This window comes from Panicum virgatum, chromosome 1K (assembly GCF_016808335.1).
Source record: "Panicum virgatum strain AP13 chromosome 1K, P.virgatum_v5, whole genome shotgun sequence".
NCBI classification, from domain to species: Eukaryota; Viridiplantae; Streptophyta; class Magnoliopsida; order Poales; family Poaceae; genus Panicum; species Panicum virgatum.
In genome coordinates, this window is record NC_053136.1 from 8178342 (window position 1) to 8203705 (window position 25364).

The window sequence follows — 25364 nt, forward strand, 5'->3', positions numbered from 1 at the left end:
GATTTGTGATTCATTCTAATATTATTTTATGCTTGCCCTGTTTCGATTCTTTTTTTATTTAAAAAAACGGCAGAAGCGCTGCCAAATCCATTGTTTCGACGCTTTCCTTCTCCCTTCAAGAGAACGATGTTTTTATTTATTCCAAGTGAGATGATATTTTGATCCATGACATCTGCCATACGCCATTTCAGAATCAAATGTCACCACCGTGACACGATCCATGGAGCAGGCACACAAGCGCGTTGCGCCATGACTCATGCCGCAGATGTTGACGACTAATTTCTTTATTCTAAATTATTAGTTATTTTAATTTTTCTATACATATAGATATAACATATATTTAGATGTTTATCTAAATACACATGTATTCAGATGTATAGTAAACAATATGTATCTAAAAAAACTTAAAAACTACTAATTTAAAACGGAGGGAGTACTCATGACGTCCGAAACTCCCAATCCGTCGGTTCTTGTTAAGCACTAATATTATTGCAACCTAGCTGCGCAGCATTACTTTTAACTTAAAGCGCCCCTTTTGCCTCTTAAGTGGTTTAGGCGATCTACCAAAGACATCTAGTGGCAGTCTAATAAAACAAAGATGACGAAAAGAGGAACGCATGAATCTTGCCCAATCTCCATCACTGCTCCTGCAAAAAATCATCTCTAATGCAAGGTTCTAAAAAACGCTAGACGCTAGGCGAACGCTTGCCTATGGTTTAGAGTTTTTTGTGATTAAACATAGATTGAACATGATTAAACGTGTGTTGTGATTAAACGACACTGTGATTAAACACAACGATTGGCCACCGTTCAGCGTTTAATCAAGATTAAACGACGTTTAAAAACGTTTTTTAGAACACTGCTCTAATGTAAAAAAAATCCCTCCATAATTCTCATAGGATTCGCACTTCCAAGCAAGCATAGCTCTCGTTGTTTGGACGTTGGCATCATCAAAGCCAGAAAAAAAAATTACGCGAAGCATCCAAGCATGCGATGGCAACAAGAGGAATTAGGATCCTATAAAAAAAACAAGAGGGATTAGGAAAAGTTAAAAGTCACCACCATTTTTTTTTCTTGAGAATAAAATTCCCCACTTGTGTCGTGACAGCAGCATAAGTATGCGGCCGCCGCTTCCCCTTTCTCCTCAACGATTTTTTTTTTCTTTTTCAGTTCAGTTCAATCACCACCACCCCAGTCATCGCCTCGCGGGCAGGCGCACGCCGAGCTCGCCCTCCTCCCTCCTTTCCCTTCCGCGCCCCGGCCTCGGTTCCCCCAGGGCCCAAACCCTAGCGGAGGAGGAGGGAGCTGCGTGGGGGGGCGAATGGAGCGGCAGGTGTTCCACAGGGCGCTCGGGCTCTCGCTCGTCGGCGGCCTCAGCACCGCCATCGGTACGGTACCCCCCGCCTCCCGGCTCCTCGGTCGCTGACTTCCCGCCTGCTTGCGGCCGTGGGGGTGGTGCGTTGCGGCTCCTAGAGTTGGTGGAGCTCTAGCGGGAATTCACTTGCTGAATTTTGGTTTAAAGTCCGGTTTCCTAGCGTGGGCTGCGGCATGAAGCAGTGTACTCGATGCGATTGGGTGTTCCGCGCTCGCAGGGGTTTCTCGCCTGTTGGTACTGTGGGCTAGTAGCTGGCTGTTCTGGCATGAGATCAACTCCGTTGTCTATCAAGCAAATAATAAACCCCTGTTTCCTCTGTAAAAGATACAGCAAATCGCTGACCATTTTAGTGTATAGTTTTAACCACACAGCACCAAGTGATGGGAATTGTGCCTCCACATGGAAAAAATGGGCTAATTTTCAAGTTTGGAACTGGACCTCAGGCCCAGGTAGCGTAATTACTTAAGTTAGGTCTAGTCTTCCTTGGTTAAACCATGCATATAGCTAAAATTTGTCCACATTGTACTTGATTTTGATTGATCTGTTGAGATACCTCGAGATGCCCAGCCTCACTTTTTGTCGGTCATCGTGTATAGTGGAGCTTTTTTTTTTCTTAAGAAAAGTGACTACACCAACTTCAGCTAAGTTTGAATTCTCTGTTCAGGTGCGCTGTTTGTAGTTTTGAATCCAACCCCTAACCTTAAGATGCTTGGGCTTCTACAGGTGAAAAATTATCAGTAACTTCACTATCTCTTAGAGTAAGTTGTTTGGTTGCTAATGTTCTATATGTTACTCATGCTGACTACAGGGTTTTGCTGCTGGGCTTATGCTGAGCATCTCCTTTCTGGATCTGGCACACAATGCAATAAATTCTATTGGCTTCTTGAAGGGCAACCTCTGGGTGAGTCATGTTGTGTTTACAGTTCTAGAATGCATGCTCATGCAATGCTGGTCTGTCTCTTACAACAAGGAGCAACCTGCAGTTTTTTGCAGGAGTTCTTTTCTTTGGTTTTATTGTCAAGTTTATTCCAGAGCCAGCCTTTTCACCACAAGCTGATCCAAGTGAGAAAAAGGTTGGAATGAACCGCCCTTAGTGATTTATTTTGAGCACCATATCTTGTTTCCTTGCTAAAATAGGAAAACTGAACAGAATTTAGTTCTCTTTGTTTGGCTTGAGGAGAGCAGGCTGATGATGGTGGGACGGGTAAAGATATGATGAGAAAACATCGCCGGCAAGTGTTATTCAGTGGTATTATCACTGCTGTTGGTAAGAAATTTAAAACACTTCTAAATTATTTGATGCCCTTATTTAACTAGTAAACAACACATTCACAACCTTGAATTTCTTTCAGAATTCTGATAACATAAATATTTGGACTGTGTCATGTCATGTGTATCTTGGTGCCATATCTTGTGCAGCTTTGCTTCCTTGAATCTACTGTAATTTGAATTGGCAAACATTCTGATTGCAGGAATTAGCTTGCACAATTTTCCAGAGGGAATGGCTGTATTTCTTGGGTCTGTGAAGGTAAATATTCCCTTAGTAGCATTATGTCTTTATAAAAGCTCAAATCAGTGAGTTGTTAAATTATCGAACTAGTGATACTCTTTCTGTTATTCATTGCAATGCTGATTAAACTGTATTTTAGAATGTTTCAGATTGTTTGTTTATGTTAGTAAGTGTAATAGCTCAAATGAGAGCCTTAGTTGAATTATCTCAACGGCTAACAATTCATAATAACTGAAGCAGCAGTTGTTTGTTCCTGTAGCATGTTTTCCAATTAATTGGTTCTCAGACAGTTTAAATAGTGATAGAAATGTGTGCTAGAATGTTCAGTTATACTGCATGAACTTTAAGTCTTAGTTGAGTTTGTGAAGAGTGATGGCAAAGCATTCCTGCATTTCTATTGGTTCCTCATTCCCTGTGGTATTTTGGTAAAACCCAGGTGTTATAGTGGGAGGGGTGGGGGCTTTTATCCATAGTCCATCACTTACTGATGATTAGCTCAGCATCATCAGATATTTTAACTACCCATTCTAATATGTATATCCGTCGTGATTTTGTACCATCATCCATGAAAAATTTATAGTCTGACATAGTCAATGTCCTATGCCTGCATTTTTCAAGGGCGGTAACTTTTTGAACAATTGAGGATCATATCAATATGTTGAAGTTACAGCACCCATTGGCTATAGACTGTAGGCTACTTCCAGAACTACCTGGTCTTGTTTCCTTTGATGCTTCTTGTCTTATTTTCTTTTCCATGTTCCTTTTTGATTCACAGTAGCAAAAATTGGGATTCAATGTTCTTCTAATAGAACACTGTTATAGTTAAAAATTGGAATTCAATGTTCTTCTAATAGAACACTGTTATAATTACTAGTGCGTACCTTTGTTAGTTCTGGAAGGGCTCTGCCTGAAACCTCATGTTTTGTTTTAAAAGTTCTTGTTTATAATGATTGGATTTGCACTTGAATTGATTGCTCTTTGTTGCATTAAAAACTGCAGGGTCTTCATGTGGGTTTGAACTTGGCTTTTGCTATCGCTTTACATAACATACCAGAGGTACAGAAAACAACGATTTAACCTTTCTCGTTAAATGAGAATTATCATCTGTAATTTGATATGAATTATCGCCACCAATTTGAAATGCCACAAAATTTGTTTCTTCTAAAGCTTAAAATATTCCATAAGTCTATGAATGCCCAATTTATGTTAATGCAAATTAACACATAGCATGATAGAAGGGTTCATGATGATTATTAAGTTCAGTGTAATGTGTATCAAAAGCTACCCTCTTAAATTTTGCTAGGTATCAGCAATAATCCAAATATATTCCTTTTACCATCTCTTTCAGTTTGCCAGAATGAGGTAGTCTCAAAAGGTATCACTCTAAAGAAGAGTATGTTTGCAAATAGCATTAGCATAGTATATAAAAAGAAAAGGCAAAATAGCACCTAGGATTTTCTTTTAACTCCATCGAGAGAGTATATGCAATGTAGATAGAAATCATATAATTTATAAGTGGCGATACATGGCATATTTTTTATATCATCCAGGGTCTTTTCTTTCTGTATTTGTATCTTTTCTTTGGATCAATTTTGAGTTTCATTCAGTTGGATATACTAACTACTCACCACTTTGCTACCTTTCAGGGGGTTGCTGTAGCTCTTCCAATCTATTTTGCTACCAGGAGGTACATGTTCTCTCGTGTAGACATTCATGATGAATAAAGTTTATATTTTACAGCAGCATTTAGAAATGAATCCAGTGTTGAATATATATGATTTACTGACAGAAAGTTCCTCTAAAAAATTCAAAAATATTGCCAGTTCAGATCCATGTTTTAAACGTCTGATATATCATTGCATGATGTACAAGTTGAGAGTTTAACTTATTGTAGATGGTGAAAAACAACACACACATACACAAAATCCAAAATGGTTGTTCATTTTTGTATTTTTCAATCTTTATCTTTATTCAGATTATATATCTGTCCATGTTTATTTTTGTCCCACAGCAAATGGCAGGCATTTTATATGGCGGCAGGATCTGGTTTGGCTGAGCCAGTAGGAGTAATTGCTGTAGGTATGTTTTTTCATGAACCCTCCTTTTCAAATGATGTTCTTCAGATGGAAACTATACTAAGATCTATCTGTTTTCTGTCTGTTATTCTGCAACCCTATTTAGCGCTGATATTATCTTACTGCAGCTTACTTGTTCCCAAGTAGCTTGAATCCTGACATTCTTGAAGGCCTACTTGGATCTGGTTAGTTTGTTGAGTAAATTGAATACTAGCTCTGAAATTTCAATATTGAGTACTCTGTTGTGTCTCTGCAGTTGGTGGTGTTATGGCTTTCCTCACTCTGCATGAAATGCTGCCTCTTGCATTTGACTATTGTGGCCAGAAGCGAGCTGTCAAAGCAGTATTTTTGGGCATGGCATGCATGTCTGCAAGGTTTGTTGATCCTTCGAATTGAATAAACATGTTCTTGTAGTGAAAAGTATAGATTTGCTTTTGGCAAGAGGCTTTCTGTGTGGTAATGTGATTATTCTGAACACCTGCAAGGCTGCAATGCCGTATGAGAACATGAACTAGTATTTATCCTCGTAGGGTGTTTATTGGGTTTTCACAAGGTATAAGTAGGGTACTGAACTCATATGTTGTTAGCATCAATGCCATAGTTCTATCATCTATGAAAGTTGACCATCCTGCAATAGCACAGATAAAGACTGACTATGTTGAAACATACTGGACCAAGTTTTATGCAGCCATCATCAATATTCGAAAGCGGTGAATCTGATATTGGACAAGATCTTATATTGTTGTCACACCTTTATACATCACTTTATGGTATTCTTTTGCAAACCTAATTGGTTTTCTTTTTTGGTATCGACAGCTTGTACTTCCTGGAGATCAGCCTACCAAAGGAGATAAGCTTGTAGCATCACCATCTGTAGGGCCGCAAGTGCTTCACCTCCACAGTGTCATCTGAATTCTGAAGCTGAGAGCTTGTCAGTAGTTCCTGATTTCTGGCAAGGGAACGTTTTCTCCTGGAATCGTCAATCATATGACCATGTGTTTAGGCAGTAGGCATCACACCAAAACATCAGAACGAAAGCTAGAACAATGGCTAGATGTGTCGGGGGAGGGGAAAACAGCATTCCCCCATGATGTAAAAGCCAAATTAGTTGTCAGAAGATGTGCGTAGCAACTGAAAACAATCGAAAAAACTGTACCTGTTGGTCGACAATGAAAGCTTCAAAACGACACCAATTACACTATTTGTTCCAAAAAAGGGAATGTTAACGTCAACCTTTTGAAAGTTTGGTTGTGAACAACCACCATTTGTTGCTCCACTTCGTGCAAATCTAAAAGTCATCAATATTTCGTGGAAACTGGGATGTGGTCATTGGATTAGGCTTTGAGACGAGATGGATTTGGGGTGGGATTTACCTCTCCTGAACGTGGCCGTCGGACCTCGTCTTTGCAATTTACGTCCCTATGGATCAGGTCAGGCATTACGATGACATGGACAGGACACAGGCAGCATCTCCCTTTGTAGCAGCACGGGGTTCCTCTCCCTATGGTTGGCTGCACGGCTTGTCGCTTGCAAAACATCTTTGTTCTACACTTTATCAAGGTTAGGAAAGTTTGAATTGTACATGTGGTTGTAGAATCATTGGTTGTACCCATGGGTTTATTTGGTGCTACCGCCCAATCGTTCGGGACGAAGGACGGCGTGTAGCCACTCTGTCGAAGCTTAGCTACTCAGGAAGAGCAGGGAGACGTTGCTCAACGTTGAAAACAAACTACAAGCAACAATGAGGAGATAAGTGATTATGGCTACAAAAGTTGCCAAGTTGGTAAGGAAAAGGCATTAATGCCAACCATTGTCCCCAGAATCTGTGTAGACACTTCCAAGCTTAGCAAGCAGCGTATCATCATAAGCATTTCCACTGCAATGCAATGAGATAAAAATCTTAACTCCACAATTATATTGATTGTGTGCCTAGGCATATAAGATCTTTCATGTGAAATCCAAGAAGGAAATAATACAATGGGAATAGAGACCTGGCTGTTATATAAATTTTTTTTAGGCGAGTTATATAAATCGCTGATGCCAGGATGCCTTTGTCATGACGAGCACCAGCATGCTTACACAGACACAAAGGGTCAGTGTCATATCATGTGGCTAATCCTAAAACGATAAGCAGCAGAATGTTTACCTGAAAAATTAAGCTGATGATAGTAGTAGTACTTTCTAAACATAATGTGTCATTATAGTACATTGCGTATTTACAAGCTTCAAAAGTCAGTGCATTTCATATTACCATTTCTACAGGTTAGAAATATGACGCCCAGCACCTCAACACCTAGCACCCTCAGTCAGTCAGTGTTTCAAGAACTGAGGAACATCATGGGTAGCTGAGATGAGACAGTACCATGCAGCATTCCAACACGGTGAAACATCATGGATGGCAGAGCTGAGAAAGTACCGCACAGCGTTTCAATATCTGAGGAATATCATGGATTGCTGAGCTAAGACAGTACCACAACTCTTGGCTCAGAGTACATTTACCAACATCACAGGGCTCTGAATGCATGCACTGAGCATGATGTGCGCTTCATTTCTTCGAGACCCCTCTCCAAGATACTTGCAAGGCTGCAATAAAACATGCTGGGCGTTTGTGCTCCACAGCCGATGATTGCATCTCCTCCCTCCACCATGCCAAATGTTGGAACCAACTGAGGATATTGCTAGTCCCATGTTCTGATTTGCCAGTCTATTTTGCTGTGGTCCTATTTCCCATCCTGATAGCATTCGCCAACCGCAGCTGGAGCAGAAACCTGAATAAATTTGGCCAGCTGGTCTATTTCCATCTGATTCTGCATTTTACATGTTTGATGTCACACTCTGCACGTACTGAGACACCAAAATAGCTAAATAAAGATAAAATGTAACTCATGCTGCACTTTTAAACAATTTGTATAATAATTATGGAGGGTCTAAACTGGAGAAATTGAAAGTACATTCAAATCTAAGTAAACCACCAGTTCCTATCGTGAAATAACTGAGGCACCAAATCCATTTCCATGATGAAATTTTAGGGAAAAAAATATTATCCAAAGATAGATTGATGGGAAGTAAAATAGTTATCAATTGAGTGTGCTCTGCTTGATCCAGTGTGTTGGAGTATATTGAGCCCATGGGTATAGAGGCCCATCTAGAGGTCCATGTATAGGATCTATATATGCCCACCCATCTAGGGTTGGAGGAATATACTAATTATTCCCGTCATTATGGTATCATTAGCCTAGGGTTAGGGTTCCTCTCCTTCTCTCCCTCCCACCCTCCCAGCCCGCAGCCCGCCGCCGCCGGCCATGGCCGGCCGGCCGCCGGCGCCGCCGGCCCCCTCCCTTCCCCTCTCCTCCTTCCCTCCCCTCCCTCCCTCCTCCTCTGCTCCGGGCGCGGGGAGCGCTGCGCCGGGCGCGCTGGGCGCCGCCGCCGCCGTCTGGCCCCTCCCCTCCTCTGCTGCAGCAGCGCTGCGCGCCCTGGGAGGCCCGCGGCCGCCCTACGCCGCGGTTGCGATGGCCGCAGCCGCCGGCGGAGGCCCTCCCGGCGCGGGCGGCCCGCCTCCTCCTCCCTGCAGACCCCCGCCGTCGCCGCCGCCACTACGGGCGCGGGCGCAGGGGGCGCGGGGGGAGCCGCGGCCGCCTCCTCTGCTGCCCAGCGCGCCCCTGCTGCCGCGGGCGCCGCCACTGCTCGCGCTGGCACAGGGGGCGCAGGGGGAGCCGCGGGAACCTCCTCTGCTGCCCAGCGCGCCCCTGCTGCCGCGGACGCCACCACTGCTGCCGCTGGCACAGGGGGCACGGGCGCAGGGGACGTGGGGGTGCTACTGGGCCCCCACCCCTGCTGCAGCCCCTGGCCGGTGATGCGGACGCCGCTGCCGCTGCGGCCCACCGCGCCGCGATCGCTGCGGGCAAGCAGGCCGCCACCGCCGTCGCCGCCGCGCTCGATCCCGCGTGGTTGGGCCTCGGGATGGCCCCAGCGGATGCGCCGTTCTCCGCCGCCGCCTTCCGTGGGCAGCAGGCCGACGCCGCCCTCGCCGCGGCCCTCCTCGCCGCCAAGTCGGAGGCTTCGGCGGCCCAAGAGCGGGTCCGTGTGGCAGCCCTCACCTGGGAGCGCGAGCGCGCCACGGCCGATGCCCTCGCTCTCCGGGTCGCCGAGGCGGAGCGCTACCTCCGCATCTCCTCCGGCCAGCCAGTCGACCCCGAGCACGGCGCCTCCTCCTCCCACCAGGCCCCGCCAGCTGGATCTGGAGCCCGGTACGACCCGACCGACCCCATGGTCGCCCAGCTCCACCTCCAGGCAGCCGGCGTCCAGAACATCAGGGCCCTGGTCTCCGTCCTCCTCGACCCCGCGTCTTCCTCCTACGGCCGCTGGCGGGACCAGGTCCTCCTCACCCTCCGCCGCTACGCCCTCGACGACCACGTCCTCGTCGACTCGCCGATCGAGGCGCGGGACGTGGCTTGGCTGCGCCTCGACAGCGTCGCCATGTCCTGGATCTTCGGGACCATCTCCCTAGATCTGCAGGACCTCGTCAGGACCCACGGCGGCACCGCACGTCAGGCTTGGGTGGCGCTCGAGGGGCAGTTCCTCGGCAACGTCGAGTACCGCGCCCTCCAGCTCGACGCCACCTTCCGCACCTTCGTGCAGGGGGACCTCTCCGTCGGTGAGTACTGCCGGCGGATGAAGAGCATGGCCGATGCTCTTCACGACCTCGGGGATCCGGTGTCCGATCGGGTCTTGGTGCTCAATGTCCTACGGGGACTGAGCAGCACCTACGACCACCTGAAGGGCTGGATCGCCCGCCAGAGGCCCTTCCCCACCTTCCTGCAGGTCCGGGACGACCTCGCCCTCGAGGAGATCACCAGGGGTCTCGCGCCCGGATCGTCCTCGCCCGCCCCCGCCGCGCTCGTTGCTACTCCACCGGCCTCCTCCGCTGCTCCTGCCACCTCCCTCCTTGGTGCTGCTCCCGCCGGGCAGACCGGAGGAGGGGGGCCCGTGGACGTCGCCGGCGACGGGGGTGGTGGTGGTGGCACTGGTGGCCCTGCTTCTGGGAGCACCGGTACCGGTGGGGGCCGTCGGAGCGCGCCGACACCGGCTCCGGCTCCCGCTCCTGCCCCCGTCGTTGGATGTACGCCCTGGCCATCCTTCAGCAACCCATGGTCAGGGCGCATCTCGATGTGGCCGTTCCAGGGTCCGGGAGGGGGGCCTCGTCCTCAGCTACCACCGGCGGCCATGTTCACTGGCGCTGCTCCACTCTTCGCGCCGTCCTGGACCCCGCCCGCTCAGCCCAGCCAGCAGCCGACCTGGCCTGGGGGGTGGGACCCGGCCGCTCTGGCGCAGTCCTTCAGCACCATGGGACTGACGCCGCCGACCAGCACCGAGTGGATCGCAGACTCGGGTGCCTCGTTCCACACCACTCCGGATGCTGGTATCCTCTCTTCTGTCCGATCCCACACCCATCTTGTCCTACTTCTATCATGGTTGGTGATGGGTCTTGCCTTCCTGTCACCGCCGTGGGTTCTGCTCCTCGTCTTCCTCATGTTCTTGTTGCTCCTCAAATGGTTCACAACCTTCTTTCTATTCGCCAGTTTACTGCTGACAACTCCTGTTCTATCGAATTTGACTCCTCTGGTCTTACTGTGAAGGATTCGGCTTCCCGGCGTCCGCTCCTCCGATGTGACAGCCCGGGGCCCCTTTACACTCTTCAGCTTCCTGCTTCCGCTGCCTCGCCTTCGGCTTCTTCGTTTTCTGCTTTTGCCGTGACGCCTTCTTCCACCACCTAGCACTGCCGGCTTGGTCACCCCAGCCGCGACGTTTTGGCTCAGCTCCGCCGTAGTACCGATGTTCCATGTACTAGGGCTCCTGCTGAGCACCTCTGTCATACGTGCCAGTTAGGTCGTCATGTTAGACTTCCTTTTTCTTTTTCTTCTTCGCATGCTGCGCATGCTTTTGATCTCATTCACTGTGACCTGTGGACATCTCCTAGTACTCAGCATGTCTGGCTATCGATATTATCTGGTCATTGTTGATGATTTTTCTCATTACTCTTGGACTTTCCCGTTGCGCGCCAAGTCTGAGACCTTCCCCACCCTCCTCCACTTCTTTGCCTGGGTGTCCACTCAGTTCGGCCTCACCGTTAAGGCCGTCCAGTGTGACAACGGGCGGGAGTTCGATAACTCCACCTCCCGGTCTTTCTTCCTTTCTCGGGGTGTTCAGCTGCGTATGTCTTGTCCGTATACCTCTCCTCAGAACGGCAAGGCTGAGCGGATGATTCGCACGACGAACGACGTCGTGCGCACCCTTCTGATCCAGGATTCTCTCCCCCCACGCTTCTGGGCTGAGAGCCTCCACACCGCCACCTACCTGCTTAACCGCCTTCCGTCCACTGCTTCTCCTGCTCCCACTCCACACCACGCTCTTTTCGGTACCCCTCCTCGCTACGACCAACTTCGGGTCTTCGGGTGTGCGTGTTACCCTAACACCTCCGCCACTGCTTCTCACAAGCTGGCGCCCCGCTCGACTTGTTGTGTGTTCCTCGGGTACTCCCCTGACCACAAGGGGTATCGATGCTTTGACCTCACCTCTCGCCGCGTTCTGATCTCCCGACACGTCGTCTTCGATGAGTCAGATTTCCCCTACTCCACCTCCTCCACACCTTCTTCTGATTCCGAGCTGGCGTCTTTGTTTCCGACTGACCCGGTGGTTCAGCCACCGTTACCTGTCTGTCCTTTTCCTGCAGGTTTTCCCGGCGCACCGGCACCACTTCCGGTGATCCCTGCTGCCCGAGCGCGGCCCCGGTGCCCGCGACCGCGCCACGCGCGGCACCCAGACCTCCGGTCGTGCCGCGCACGGACCCGGTGTCTCCCGCTGCGCCACGCGCGGCCCCGGTGCCTTCCCCTGCACCTGAGCGGTACGCTCAGCCGGTGCAGGTGTACCGGCGTCGCTCGGCGACGACCCCGGCGCCGCAGCGGTACGCTGAGCCGGTGCAGGTGTACCGGCGTCGTTCGGCGTCGACACCGGCGCCGCCTCCTGCTCCGGAGGCTCCTGCGACGTCGACACCGGAGCCGTCGCCGCCGCCTCCTCCTCCGGCTCCCTCTCGAGCCGAGCCGGAGGTGTACCACCCGCCAGTCATCCATCGGGATTCTCGGCATATCCATCCCATGGTGACTCGACGGATGGCGTCCCAGGCCGCGACTCTCTCCGCCACCGAGGGAGAGCCGCGGGTCTCTCCGGTACCCTCCTCTGTCCGCGACGCCTTGGCGGATCCTCACTGGCGCCGCGCGATGGAAGAGGAGTACGCGGCTCTTCTTGCCAACCAGACGCGGGACCTCGTGCCGCGTCCGTCTGGTTGCAATGTGGTGACTGGCAAGTGGATCTGGACGCATAAGCGTCGGGCTGACGGCACACTGGAGCGCTACAAGGCTCGCTGGGTTCTCCGGGGGTTTACTCAGCGGTCTGGTGTGGACTATGATGAGACCTTCAGCCCGGTCGTGAAGCCCGCTACGGTGCGCACGGTCCTCTCGCTTGCGCTCTCGCGCACTTGGCCTGTGCACCAGCTGGACGTGAAGAATGCGTTTCTTCACGGCACCTTGTCAGAGACTGTCTACTGCTCTCAGCCAGCGGGATTTGTGGACTCGAGTCGTCCGGATTTGGTCTGCCGGCTCAACAAGTCTCTCTATGGACTGAAGCAGGCTTCTCGGGCTTGGTACTCTCGGTTCACCACGTTCTTGATGACACTGGGATTCACCGAGGCCAGGTCTGACACGTCTCTCTTCGTCTACAGACGAGGGGATGAGACGGCCTATCTGCTGCTATATGTCGACGACATTGTGCTCACAGCTTCCAGGCAGCAGTTGCTTCAGAGTGTCATCTCCTCTCTGCAGCAGGAGTTCGCTATGAAGGATCTCGGTCAGCTCCACCACTTCTTGGGCGTCACTGTTGAGCCTCGCCCGTCTGGTCTTCTCCTTCACCAGCGGCAGTACGCCCTCGATATTTTGGAGCGGGCTGGGATGACTGATTGCAAGCCCTGCTCCACGCCAGTCGACACTCAGGCGAAGTTGTCTGCTGATCTGGGTGATCCGGTGGCTGATCCTACTGCCTACCGGAGTCTGGCCGGCGCTTTGCAGTACCTCACCTTCACCAGGTCGGACCTCACCTACGCTGTTCAGCAGGTCTGCCTCCACATGCATGATCCCCGGGAGTCACACCTTACTGCGCTGAAGCGTCTCCTCCGGTACGTCCGTGGCACTGTGGACCTCGGCCTGGTACTTCACCGCTCGTCCTCTGCTGAGCTGGTGGTCTACACCGACGCTGACTGGGCTGGCTGCCCGGACACTCGTCGCTCCACCTCCGGCTACGCCGTCTTCCTGGGCGGCAACCTGGTCTCCTGGTCGTCCAAGCGGCAGCCGGTTGTCTCCCGCTCCAGTGCCGAGGCGGAGTACCGGACTGTCGCTAACGGCGTGGCGGAGGTGTCCTGGCTGCGACAGCTCTTGGCGGAGCTCCACAGCCCGCTCGCCAAGAGCACGCTCGTCTACTGCGACAACGTCAGCGCCGTGTATCTCTCCACCAACCTCGTCCAGCATCAGCGGACGAAGCACGTGGAGATCGACCTACACTTCGTGCGCGACAGAGTCGCCATCGGCGATGTTCGGGTACTCCATGTCCCGACTACCTCCCAGTTTGATGACATCTTCACGAAGGGGCTGCCCTCGTCGACCTTCTCAGAGTTTCGATCCAGCCTCAACGTAGCCGGTGGCTAGTTGTGGCTGCGGGGGGGGGGGGGGGGGTATTAGCCCTTTTGTGCTCTACTTGTACTCTCATCTTGTCCAGTCTTGAACACCGCTGCGTCGGTTGTTCAGACTGCGGGGGGTGTTAGCTTTCTTGTTGTCCAGTCTTGAACACCGCTGCGCCAGTAGTTCAGACTGCGGGGGGGGGGGGTGTTGGAGTATATTGAGCCTATGGGTATAGCCTAGAGGCCCATGTATAGGATCTATATATGCCCACCCATCTAGGGTTGGAGAAATATACTAATTATTCCCGTCATTACAGTGGATATCACAGTTAATGACAAGACAATATGGAAAAATATATACTGCCAGTATGTACCTTCCAAATTGAAAATTAAGAAAGGATATTTAAAAAATTAGTAAATGTAATTACCCAAGCTGTTATGATTATTGTAACATAAATATCATGTTCTCTGGGAATACGCATCTATAACTTCCAGCTGCACTAATCAGTTACCAATACAATGTTTCAAAATTTAGAAGATCAGGTCATTGGTCACAACAGTTAAAGAAGTCAACTAAAACAAAATCCATGCTGGCATATCGAATAGTACAAATCATACACAGGAACTAAAATAGATACCTTCTTCTATATTTGCAGAAGTGGTTCCAGAAAAGCCCAAAGAAGTATGCATCACAAGATCCTGCAGATAAAGCTTTCACCAATAATCCTTGCATGAGCACTCATAATCTTTGAAGTGATGAAACCTATTGTTGTCTCGCACAATTATCTCCCTACCAACAATACCAGATATGAATTTAAAAGCTCGGTGACAATCTACACAAATTCGCAAATTCTTCATGATCCTTATAGGTACACCATTTGGTATACAGATCAATCCAAAAGCCAGAGCAAGCTTTTCACTGTGTTGAAACACCTCTGATTCCTTCTCTTCTTCCTCAAGATCGTAGAGAGCATATTGTGTGTCTGGCATGTACCCAGCAGCTTGCATTTGACTTTTGAGCTTGGCCAGTAATGCCTGGATCTCATTATTCATCTCATGTTTTGTATCCTTAGCCTGGAAAACATGTACAGCATTTTTCCAGGTAATCCAGCTGCGCCCTGGGTCTTTCTTGATTCCAACATTTTTCATCTCCTTCCTCACATCTGTTGCTTCTGCCCATCTGGAGAATTGAAAAAGATACAGTAAATCCACATCACAATAAACTAGTGAGTTTAATTTAATTGCAAGGCTATTTTTTGTAAGAAAACATATTTAAGTTATTGTTACCTGCCAGCAGATGCTAACATGTTAGAGAGCAAAACATGATTGCCAGAGTCCTGAGGATCAAGTTCAAACAACTTCTCAGCAGCAATCTTTCCTAGTTCTGTTTTACCATGCATCTTGCATGCCCCAAGTAGTGCTCCCCAGACAGAAATAGAAGGCCTCATTGGCATCCCCTGTATAATCTCATAAGCTTGTTCTTCCATTCCTGCACGACCAAGCAAGTCCACCACACAAGCATAATGCTCTATTCGTGGCTTGATCCCAAACCTATCATTCATTGTCTTGAACAGCTCATATCCTTCATTTGTCAAACCTCCTCTGCTGCATGCTGCGAGTACATTGACAAGTGTGATGTAATTGGGTGCTGTTTCTCCACACTTTATCATATCATTAAACACTGCAAATGCATTCCAAGCGTCACCAATGTGGGCATAACCTCCTACCATTGCATTCCATGTAACAAGATTTCTCTGTGGCATATCCAGAAAGACCTGTTCAGCATCTTCTATACCCCCACATTTCCCATACATGTCAACCAACGCACTTGCAACAAAAATGTTTGCATCAATGCAAGAACGGACAGCAACTGCATGCAGAGCGCGCCCTTGGTCAAGGCCTAGCAGTCCTGCGCACGTGGTGAGCACACTGGAAACCATGAAATCCGTTGGCTCTTCCCCAGCTCTTCTTGCACCCAGGTAGACAGAGAAAGCTTCCTCCTCTCCACCGTTCTGTGCATATGCAACAACCATACAGCACCAGGATACGCTGTTCCGAACTCCCATGCCATCAAACACCGCCTTGGCCTTCTCCACACATCGACACTTCCCATAAAAATCGACCATGGAATTGGAGACGGAGACATCCATCTCAAACCCGCATTTCACCACGAAGCCATGGAACTGCTCCCCAAGGGATAGATATGTCGCCCCAGCACACGCGTTGAAGAACGCACAAACTGAGACCACATTCGGCATCCCACCAGCCTCTCGGAGCCCAAAATACGCCTCCACTGTCTCAAGGGACCTCCCGTCAAGCACTGCGTTAGTCATCACCGCGTTCCAGGCGACCACGTTCCTGTAGGGCATTTCCTCGAACAGGCGGCGTGCCAGCGCGAGGCGGCCAGTCTTGAAGTACATGTCCAGCGCCGCGCACGCCACGAAGGCGTCGTCGGGGAGGTACCCGAACCTGAGCGCGAGGGCGTGTACCTGGGGCCCGATGGTGGACCGCGGCGGCGCGGACGCGGCGGCCTTGAATGCGGATGGGAAGGTGAAGTCGTTGGGGCGGAGGCCGAGCCGGAGCATGGCGGCGAAGGCCGAGAGCGCCAGGGCCGGGCGCCCGTGCTGCGCCGCGCCAGATATGAACGCCGTGTACGACACGACGGTGGGGCTCGTGTCGGAGGCCAGCGCTGCGGCGGCGGGCCCCGGGAGGTCGAGCTTGGAGTAGAGGTTGACGAGGTGGGCGCAGATGAAGGGCGGGATGGCCGGGGCGAGCAGCCTGAGGGCGCGCGCGTGCGCCGCGCGCCCGAGTCGCGGAGACCGGGAAGCGATCGCCGTCTCGACTGCCGCCGCCAGGAGCTGCGGGTCCGTCGCCAGCGGCGCCGCCACAGCGGCGGCGGCGCGGCGCATTTGGGCTGGGTTGATTTGCGATTTTTGGCGCGACCGCGGAAACGGTTTAATCGAGGCCACGTGTACACGGAAAGCGGGCCGGGCTGGTTCTGACTAATCCTGGACTTGACATGCAGCCTTTTAAAGCCCAGTTGCTCACGTGCTTGTCTCTTCTTGCTCAAAAAAAAAAAGTGCTTGTCTCTTAGGAAGCAGATGCTACCAAAGATCATTCAAGTTTTCACCTGAAAGAAAAGATAATTCAAGTTTTGATAATGGAACAAGTTTGTCCCCAACGACCATTATTCCATGGATATTTTGTATCCATTAAGCAATGGTGGCCATAATGATCAACACCATGAGGATAGAAACTCAGTTACCCAGAATGTAACAGCTACATTTGTTGTTATATCCGTGAGCTCGTACATTTTTTTTTTAAAAAAAAAGAACTCTGCGAACCATTCGCTGCCACCAAGAAACCTTTTTGTATTGTCCGGATGTATCATGTCATCCATGTGATAAAATAAATAAATCAACTACACAGGTCATCATGTTATGCATAAATACGCAAGGAACGTGCAATGCTATCTAACTGCATATTCATCCCTCGTTCTTCGCAACTTCTGTTTCACCGCCGGGCCTTTCAGAATTCAGATACCAGAGACAGGAATGAATCGGCCAGATGGGCCTGGGGTCAACTTGAAGTTAACTAGCACGAGAATGCTTACAACAGGAGAAAGGAACTATATGTTACAAAAAAAAACGAAACCTGATCTAAACAAGGCTCCCTCCAAAAACTTGCGTCAACATCGCCAAAAAAAATGGTAAGGCATGTACCACCTCTCCTACCAACCAAAAATGCTAAGCAGATGAACGGGACGAATATACATGTTAATTTCTGTAGCCAACAGCAAAGTGAAATCTCCTCGCTTGTTTATCGTTGAAGGCGTATTCAAGTCGCAGAGGTCCCAGTGGGGAGTCCACACGAACGCCAACACCGTAGCCATACCCGCTACCTGGTTTCCCACGGGCTCCTGCTGGGTCACCTAAACAGCGGAACACCACAGATGGCCCACGTAAGAACTGTGTATATTGTCTAACAGGTAAAAAAATGCCAATATGTATCGATGATGTAATAATTGCATAAGTGCAAGATCCCCAGCTGTATTAGACTTTCATTTTGTCAAATGTATCCTATAGAAGAGGGGCTGCTCACTTTACTTTCGTGTTGGGTAAAATGTGAGTAGAATGAAAATTACCAGGAACTTTAGGACCAGAACCGAGATCACTACCATAGTCGCCGAAGACAACACCTTCCAGTGGCCCAAACTGCATGCAGAGCAATAACAGTAATTAATCACACAATCACAGTGATGATTGAATACCTTCAACTATTCATTTAAGAGACCACAGAGTAGATATAATGAGACATGAATTTCTTCAAACACATATAATGACATTTGCAGAGGACAGCACTCAAGCTTTCAATCTATTCAGACATGGGAACAGGGCTCCAGATTCTCAGTGCAAAGAAAAAAAATAGCCAGGAACAGCTGATGTACCTCTCAGCAAAAAATCTATAAAAACAGTAACAGCATCCATCTATAACATTACTGCTACTTGAGCTCGATATGAAAGTAGAGCAGTGAAAAAGTAAAGCAAGCAGGCCTCAGTTAACATTACTGCTACTTGAGCTCGATATGAAAGTAGAGCAGTGAAAAAGTAAAGCAAGCAGGCCTCAGTTAAGCTTGCAGCCAATCACTGGGTGATGGCCCATCCAAAGAAGACTCCTTGTTTGAGCAAAAACAATATAAGACTGGGCTGCTCACTTTACTTTCATGTTGAGTCCTAGTTATAAGTTTTTTTTGTTAATTAAGTAGATATGTAGACCCTTGTTGCCAACACATTAGTCTGAAGTAAGTTACCACACTATGGTGTCTGGGTTTTTGTGGGACTAGTATCACATACTTCCATGTGGAGTTGATTTAACAAAGATAAGAGGCATACAAGGTTCAGGAGGAGGAAGCCTACCATGCGGCACGACACTTCTCCACTTCCTACAGCGTAAGAACGCCCTGAACCAACAGCACCCTCTTCATATCCTCTTACACTATTTGTCCCACCAATTGCAAATGCTTCATGAGGTGGAAAGTTTCCCTCCACGTGACCTCCAGAAGCACTACATCAAACAAAAAATTATACAGAAAATAAGAACTGGAAACAACAATCAGTGCAAGTTAATATGCAGGGCATTCAGTTCATAACAGTTTTTTTGCTACAGGTCCAGTACAAGAATTTGATAAAAGCAAACCTCAAAAGAAGCCTAGCAGGACCAATTTCATAGCCCTGCCTCAAACGTGCTGTGACTCTGTTGAAGCTTAGCCACTCAGGAAGAACAGGGAGACCTTGCTCAACGTTGAAAACAAACTACAAGCAACAATGATAGCAGGAGATAAGGGTATTTCAAAAAAGAAAAGGTAGCATGAGCTATGCAATAATGGCTGCGTATTGCTTGGGTAAGGAATAAGCATTAATGCCAACCATTGTAGAGCTATGGTCCCCAGAATCGGTGTAGATGCTTTCAAACTTAGCAAGCAGCGTATCATCATAAGCATTTCCACTGCAATGCAATGTAATAAATACAGGGAAGAAATCTTAACAACTATATTGATTGCGTGACTGAACATGTGAAAAACAAGAAAATAAGACAAGAGAATGGAGACCTGGCAGTCAATTGGCTGTTATAGAAATCCCTGATGATAGGATTGCTTTTGTCATCACGAGCACCAGCATGCTGTGCAGCACAAAAGGTCAGCGCCATACCATGTGACTAGTCCTAAAAGAATAAGCAGCAGAATATTTACCTGAAAAATTAAGCCAAGGGTCCCACTCCATTTTGGCCTAAATGGCCTACTGTACTCCACTCCGGCGGTAACACGTCCAATCGTTATAGGCCCATGGTCAGGATGATCGCCACCATGGACAAGTGTTCCAGGAGTCCTTGAGTTCTGGCACGAGAAATAACTATAAACATATGTACGAAGCTAGCTAGCGGCAATGGAAAGTGATTTTCATATTAATGCTAAATACCTGAACCATAACAGTTCTAGAGGTTCTCTTGTTGTCTCCATCGATCCATGGGTCAGTAAAGTTCAATCTAAAAATCGAATCTATTTGCCCCCTCTCCAGTGAGAGGTTCAATTTCTTATTCCTCCCAAAAACGTTCCGGTGTGAATATGCAAAGCTGCACTCAAGCGATAGAATTTTAGACTATGTGCATCTTCAGTATATCCAGATAAAGATGTAGGAGCTAATAAGAAGTTGCAAGCCTGCAACAAAATGATTTGTTCTAGACATACTACCACAAGTTCAGAAATCAGAATGTATGTTTTAGCAAGTTGGTTTTGGTTCGCAAACACTTGTCACTTTGGTCTTGAGGCAGCATTTTCCCACAAATGGAACCATATCTTGTCAATAGGGCAGTGCCTTTAGAGCGAAGGCTACACAATCCTAGAGAGGATTCATGTAAAAAATGAAACTAGCAACCCTTCCCTGTTCCATATACATGGAGCTAAAACAACAATTAACTTGTTCTTTATAACGATACTCCAAATTACAGATTATTATAGTCATAAGAATGTGAGTGTAAGATTAGTTGCCCTTGAAGTTTGAAGACAACTATCAAGCAGATTCATATCCAAATGCTATAAGTTTTAGCAAACCATTGCAAAATAAATTTTGTGAAGCAGGCACATGCTTGTAGCCAACTAGTAAGGGGCTGCTCTGGGGTTTGAAGCAATATACATCTGATAGTAAAACAAGAAGATCATCAATATGTTCGAATTAAATATCGTCAGCTATCTATTCTACCACATCATGAATTTATCAGCAATAATTGACAGATTCTAAAATACAAAATGGTAACTCTAAATTTCTCGGTCCTTATGGCCTCCTCGGGCTTTGGAGGATAAGCTGCTCCCAGATGTTGTAGCTGTGGGGCAATTTTAATTATAATCATAGAAGTCTATCCACAACAGTGGATTTTTGTTTCAGCCCTCCAAACATTTATTAGAACCCAGATAATGAGGTTTCGTGATAATGTTAAGCCCAACAAAATTAGGGGAAACGGACATTGGGGGCCTCTTTGGAAGAGGGGTATAACTCCAGATATTTTCAGGACTTAATTCAAATTTGAATTTAGTCCTAAGGATTTGGAACACAATACACCCATTCAAAACAGATACTAGTTTTGAGCACAGGGCCACACAACTAATATGCAGCAAGGAAAAGTTGCATCTCTGGAACTATTGAAGGACCATGTAACATTGAACTGATTTGGAGAGTAGGAACTCACAGGCAGGAATAATAGCATTATAGCACTAGAAACAGAAACACAGCAGCTGTATATATATACATCTTAACCTGTGAAAGAATAACATACCAACCTGCCAATAAGTCCAGAAAGGGGTCCATTGGTTATCCTGCAGAAAAACAGCATGTCATATACTAAGCATTTGAAGAATAACAAGTTCAACTGCACTTTGTGCATGTGCACAGCTAGAGGTTAAAAGAGAAGAAAAAGGTGCACCTACAGTTTCAGCAGTAGTGAATCAGAACAGAATTTCTTAAATTATACAGGTACTAGCTACGTCCGCAGTTCTTAAGACAGGACCGGACCGACGGTCCAACCGGAAAAAACAGAGCCTCTGCTGACCCGGTCCAGCTAAAAGACCGTCTGAGCAATCGAACCAGTATAAACCGGTGAAACGGTTTACAGCCTGGTGTTTAGAGGAAAAGCATTAGGAAAACAGGCACCAAACCACTGGTGCCCGCTCTGTGTTGGGGCATATGCGCGCGTAAGGGGAAAAATGGGAGGCAGGAGGAGTAAGATGAGGGGAAAGAAGTTGAGTGTGGGGTTTGAACACAAGATAGCAAGCATGAGACTGACCTGCCACCACCAGGCCATGCTTCACCTTGTGGTTGTAGTGTATCAATATCTATTTAAGAGACAATGAACCGCTTCGAACCAGTGGTCCAACTAGTCAAACCAGTGAACCAAAGACTTCGCCGGTTCAATTGCCAGACCGTTCCTAATAACTATGGCTACACCCTTTTATACAATCTTACACAGCTCAACTTACAAAGCACCATTTGTACTCACCCACTTGAAATGCCACCACCAGCAGAGAAACCACCCGAAGGGCGTTCAACAAGATTCATGACAAGGTCAACTTTATTTGAATCTGCAGATAATTACAAAGCATATGAATACTAGCACCTAACAAGAAAATGGATCAGCTTCAAAAATAATGATAGAGAACTTAAAGTTAGCTTTACCTCCAACTGGCTGTGGAATTATTGTAACATCCTCCATGATTCCCATGGTAAGTATTGTTTCCACATCCCTTTTGACTTGTGCCCTATTGTAAGCCTGTTTTCAGCATTAGTAGTTTAACTAGCTACAATCAGTGCCAAGTTTAAACTGACAAGTGTGAAGTTTAAACATACAAAATTAATGTCAAAGCCTAAGGCAACAGGACATGTGTAACAAGGTAAGAAAAGCACCCCCCCCCCCAAAAAAAAGAGAGAAACATATTATTGCTAGCGTAATATTTTTATATATGATTGCTACTATTTAGGGGTGGTTCTTACTGCCGCAGTGCTCCTTTCAGACTGTTTTAAATCAGAACCACCCAACCGGACTTCAAATATTACTGTGAAAAGAGCCAGAATTTACACAATAAAGAACAAAGAGAGAGTGGCTTAATTCTATGTGCTCCAACCAAATACACCTCTATTGTAACAGAAGCTGGTGATTTTGGTACAAGCCTTTGCGTAGAATATACGAGCATGAATGATGCAACACAGAATATGAATTCCAAAAAAATGCGACGTGGAAGAAATGAGCATTTCATGAAACATCTAGAATAACATATCTGAAGGATAATATGTGCATTTTAACCTATCATTAATAGTCCTCCTGAAGTATATAAAACACAAATAAAGCAATTGAGAAAGATAACTTTTGAAAAAAAATGCTCTGACCTGCCCTTTCTTGGTGGTAAGTTGTCGAAGGATGGTCTCTGGCTGTGTCTTTCCAACAGTTGGTTCACCACTATGACAACACACAAAGGAAAGAGAAGGGTGGAAACCATAAGAAAAATAGAAACTTACGCGGTTTGAAACAATAATTGATCACAAAAATATCAGAGTAAAGATTGGTCCTTACGTTTTCCTATCTAGAAAGCAGATATTAATGTTATTAACCTCAGCTTCTGAAACTTGCAGCCTCAAAATTCCTCCAGAAAGTATCTCAGCATATGAAACCTGAATCCAAATCAATGGCTCTCTGTGATTTATCATTTAGCAATGAAGCATTGAGGTTCCTTATTTCTATATGCAATGAACAACAAATGAATCTTATGTTGTATGCTGAGTCAGACACATATTTAGCTTTGGTGAGATATATTATATGTACAATCATTACTGGGTTAGAGAAGAAGGAGCATGACAAACTCAGTTGCTACAGTTGTAGCTCCTGGATGGTCAACACATCACAGAGAATTACTTCAGGATAAATGGACTTGAGGCACCTAGTTTAGCTAATCATATTAAACATATCATGATACGCCACGTCACCACCAAATACAATAAAACAATAAGCAGAAAAAATAACGAGACAGAGAAACGTGAATTCAGATTGCTGATGACCTACCAGTCCAGTTAGACCCCGCTCCTGATACCATCCATTAACAGACTTTATCACTTGATCCAGATGTCTAATGTTTATGATTTTTCCTGCACATTGTCACACCAAAAAAATCGCATTTAAGACACCACATCATCACATAGCAAAAGCTTAAACACTGTTTGAGAACATTTACCATGGCGATCACGAAATGCATCTTCCAGGAACTTGGAAGGCAGCATGTTGGCGCCCTCGCAGACCAACCCATGGAAATCCTGGTTCGGCTCCACCTATAAACAACAAAAGAACCGGAATTGTGCATCCATCAGTTCCAGGATAAGCCAGGGGAAGGAAAATGGGGGGAACAAGAGGATAAAACAAGGACCTCGAAGACGAGGCGGATGCCGTCGCGGGTGTCGACGGCGACGGGCATGCACGACCGGAACAAGCCGCTCTCCACGACGCGGTGCACGTCCTCCTGCACCTCCCGCACGGTGAGCGCGGCGTTGGGGCGGCACGCGCGCAGCGCCGCGGCGGCGGCGGCCTCCAACTCGGGCCGCTCCAGGGGCTCCCCGTCCTTGCCCCGCACCGCGACCTCGCTGATCAGCACCCGCTCCTCGCCGCCCCCTCCCGCGTCCTTCCCGTGCCGCCGCACCGGCGGGGGCGGCGCCGTGTCGGCCCGCGCGACCGGGACCCGGGGCAGGCAGGCGCCCAGGCGGCGCGCGGCGGCGTCGATGGCGCGGCCGATGTGCGCGAACGGGAGCGCCGCGGAGAGGAGCGCGGGCGCGGGCGCCGGGGACGGGGACGGGGCCGGCGCCGAGGAGGACGGGAGCTTGACGCCGGAGGAGACGAAGCGGACATCGCGGCTGCGCCCCATGGCGGCGGGAGCGGAGGGTCCGATTAGGGTCGCGAAATGGAGGCGGGCAAGGGTTTAGGGTTTTGCCGACGAGGCGGAGGAGGAGGGCGCGAGGGATTCGTCCGCCATGGGCGTGGGGAGGAGGCGGAGCGGAGAAGGTGGTGGCTGGCTTGGTCTCCTGATCCACCGCGGTCGGCGAACGGGTTCCCTCGCTTTTGTCCCGAGGGACAATGAGAGCCGTTCGATGTGGTCGCGAGCCTGTTCATGAATCTGGTCCGTTGGCTGGTTAACACCACCTGTTTCTTCCTGTGCCAGTTTCAATGCATAGTTTTGTTATACAGATCGCTTGAGAACTTAGCAATCGAGCCAACAAAATTGCTCTCGGTGAAATTCATCTCTCATCCCATAAACCTCTCCTCTCTCTCAGCGTAATGACGCTATCGTATCGCCAAATTTGTTGTGTTATAGAATGTAATGATTATGAAACTTCTACAAAACTTTTATTGAGATTGGTCTTACTTAATTGAACATCTTCCGTTACTCACTGGACCCAAGGTAAGAATCACAAACTTTATTAAATTGATACTGTTATTTCCCAAAATCATAAATGTCGTGCAATTGTTCGTTGCTTCTACTTAATGACCATGCCACCTATCATATCATCTCCCTGTATTGTCCTTCTTTTGCTGCAGTTGCCATGCCACATTACATTAGCTAAGTTCGGAAAAGTTTTAAATCAGTGAAAGCTTTAGGAGAAGCCGAATGGGGTAGCAGAAATTGGGTTTGTTTGGTTAGATCATTACATGCAGTGCCAGCAGATCGAATTCGAATCCCAGCCCGAGAGGTTTCGAGCCCAAAATTGGAAATATCACGTGCCAATTTATAGGCCTAAAAGGGCCCATCTGAATTAGCAATCTGAAGGCTCGTATGAGCAGATTAAACTGCTTCCTCCTAGCTATCCCCACCTCAGTCGTAGTAAATTTCAGGATCAAGTTGGCAGAAGTTCAGACAGTTGTCTGAAGTCTTCCTTTTTTTTCCACTTAATAACGAAAGGGAAAGGAATTTGTATGGTTTCAATCGTTATTTCAAGTTTGCTTGTGATTTCAATCCTTGTTTCTGCTATATTTATTGGAATTTTGAGCTACCTGATCAGACCGTAAGTAACCGAGAGTATTCTAAGTGGAAATTAACCATCCATCTCAAGCATTGGCTCTGTTTGGGTACTTAGCTAAGTTAGAGGTTAGAGTTAGTAT

General features: G+C 47.8%; 3 protein-coding genes across 5 annotated transcripts; 1 reads left to right on the forward strand and 2 right to left on the reverse strand.

Moving 5' to 3' along the window:
* The first annotated feature begins 1143 nt into the window (after positions 1 to 1143).
* LOC120649016 (zinc transporter ZTP29-like) lies at positions 1144 to 6202 on the forward strand. Of its 2 annotated transcripts, none has more exons than XM_039925685.1 (12): positions 1144 to 1388; positions 2040 to 2098; positions 2184 to 2276; positions 2359 to 2448; positions 2561 to 2642; positions 2848 to 2903; positions 3885 to 3941; positions 4532 to 4572; positions 4897 to 4964; positions 5089 to 5145; positions 5217 to 5334; positions 5777 to 6202. In XM_039925685.1, the coding sequence occupies exons 1-12, from the start codon at positions 1322 to 1324 to the stop codon at positions 5820 to 5822; spliced, it is 834 nt and encodes a 277-aa protein (XP_039781619.1). In that variant the 5' UTR covers positions 1144 to 1321; the 3' UTR covers positions 5823 to 6202. The 2 variants fall into 2 exon arrangements, with proteins under 2 accessions (XP_039781619.1, XP_039781627.1); XM_039925693.1 differs by having other exon boundaries at positions 1152 to 1393.
* An 885-nt stretch (positions 6203 to 7087) lies between these two features.
* On the reverse strand, positions 7088 to 16609 carry LOC120649001 (pentatricopeptide repeat-containing protein At4g14850-like). Of its 2 annotated transcripts, none has more exons than XM_039925649.1 (3): positions 14970 to 16609; positions 14321 to 14862; positions 7088 to 7767 (listed from the first exon to the last, which is right to left on the reverse strand). In XM_039925649.1, exons 1-2 carry the CDS (start codon positions 16589 to 16591, stop codon positions 14397 to 14399), a joined length of 2088 nt encoding a protein of 695 aa, XP_039781583.1. In that variant the 5' UTR covers positions 16592 to 16609; the 3' UTR covers positions 7088 to 7767; positions 14321 to 14396. The 2 variants fall into 2 exon arrangements, with proteins under 2 accessions (XP_039781583.1, XP_039781594.1); XM_039925660.1 differs by having other exon boundaries at positions 7088 to 7804.
* A 535-nt stretch (positions 16610 to 17144) lies between these two features.
* Positions 17145 to 24300, reverse strand: LOC120649043 (outer envelope protein 80, chloroplastic). Its single transcript, XM_039925716.1, has 16 exons — positions 23641 to 24300; positions 23452 to 23545; positions 23283 to 23365; positions 22797 to 22894; positions 22613 to 22682; positions 21905 to 21998; positions 21729 to 21810; positions 21013 to 21048; positions 19658 to 19811; positions 19432 to 19575; positions 19291 to 19361; positions 19109 to 19187; positions 18879 to 18994; positions 18599 to 18746; positions 17827 to 17896; positions 17145 to 17613 (listed from the first exon to the last, which is right to left on the reverse strand). The coding sequence occupies exons 1-16, from the start codon at positions 24130 to 24132 to the stop codon at positions 17459 to 17461; spliced, it is 1986 nt and encodes a 661-aa protein (XP_039781650.1). The 5' UTR covers positions 24133 to 24300; the 3' UTR covers positions 17145 to 17458.
* Positions 24301 to 25364: the final 1064 nt, after the last annotated feature.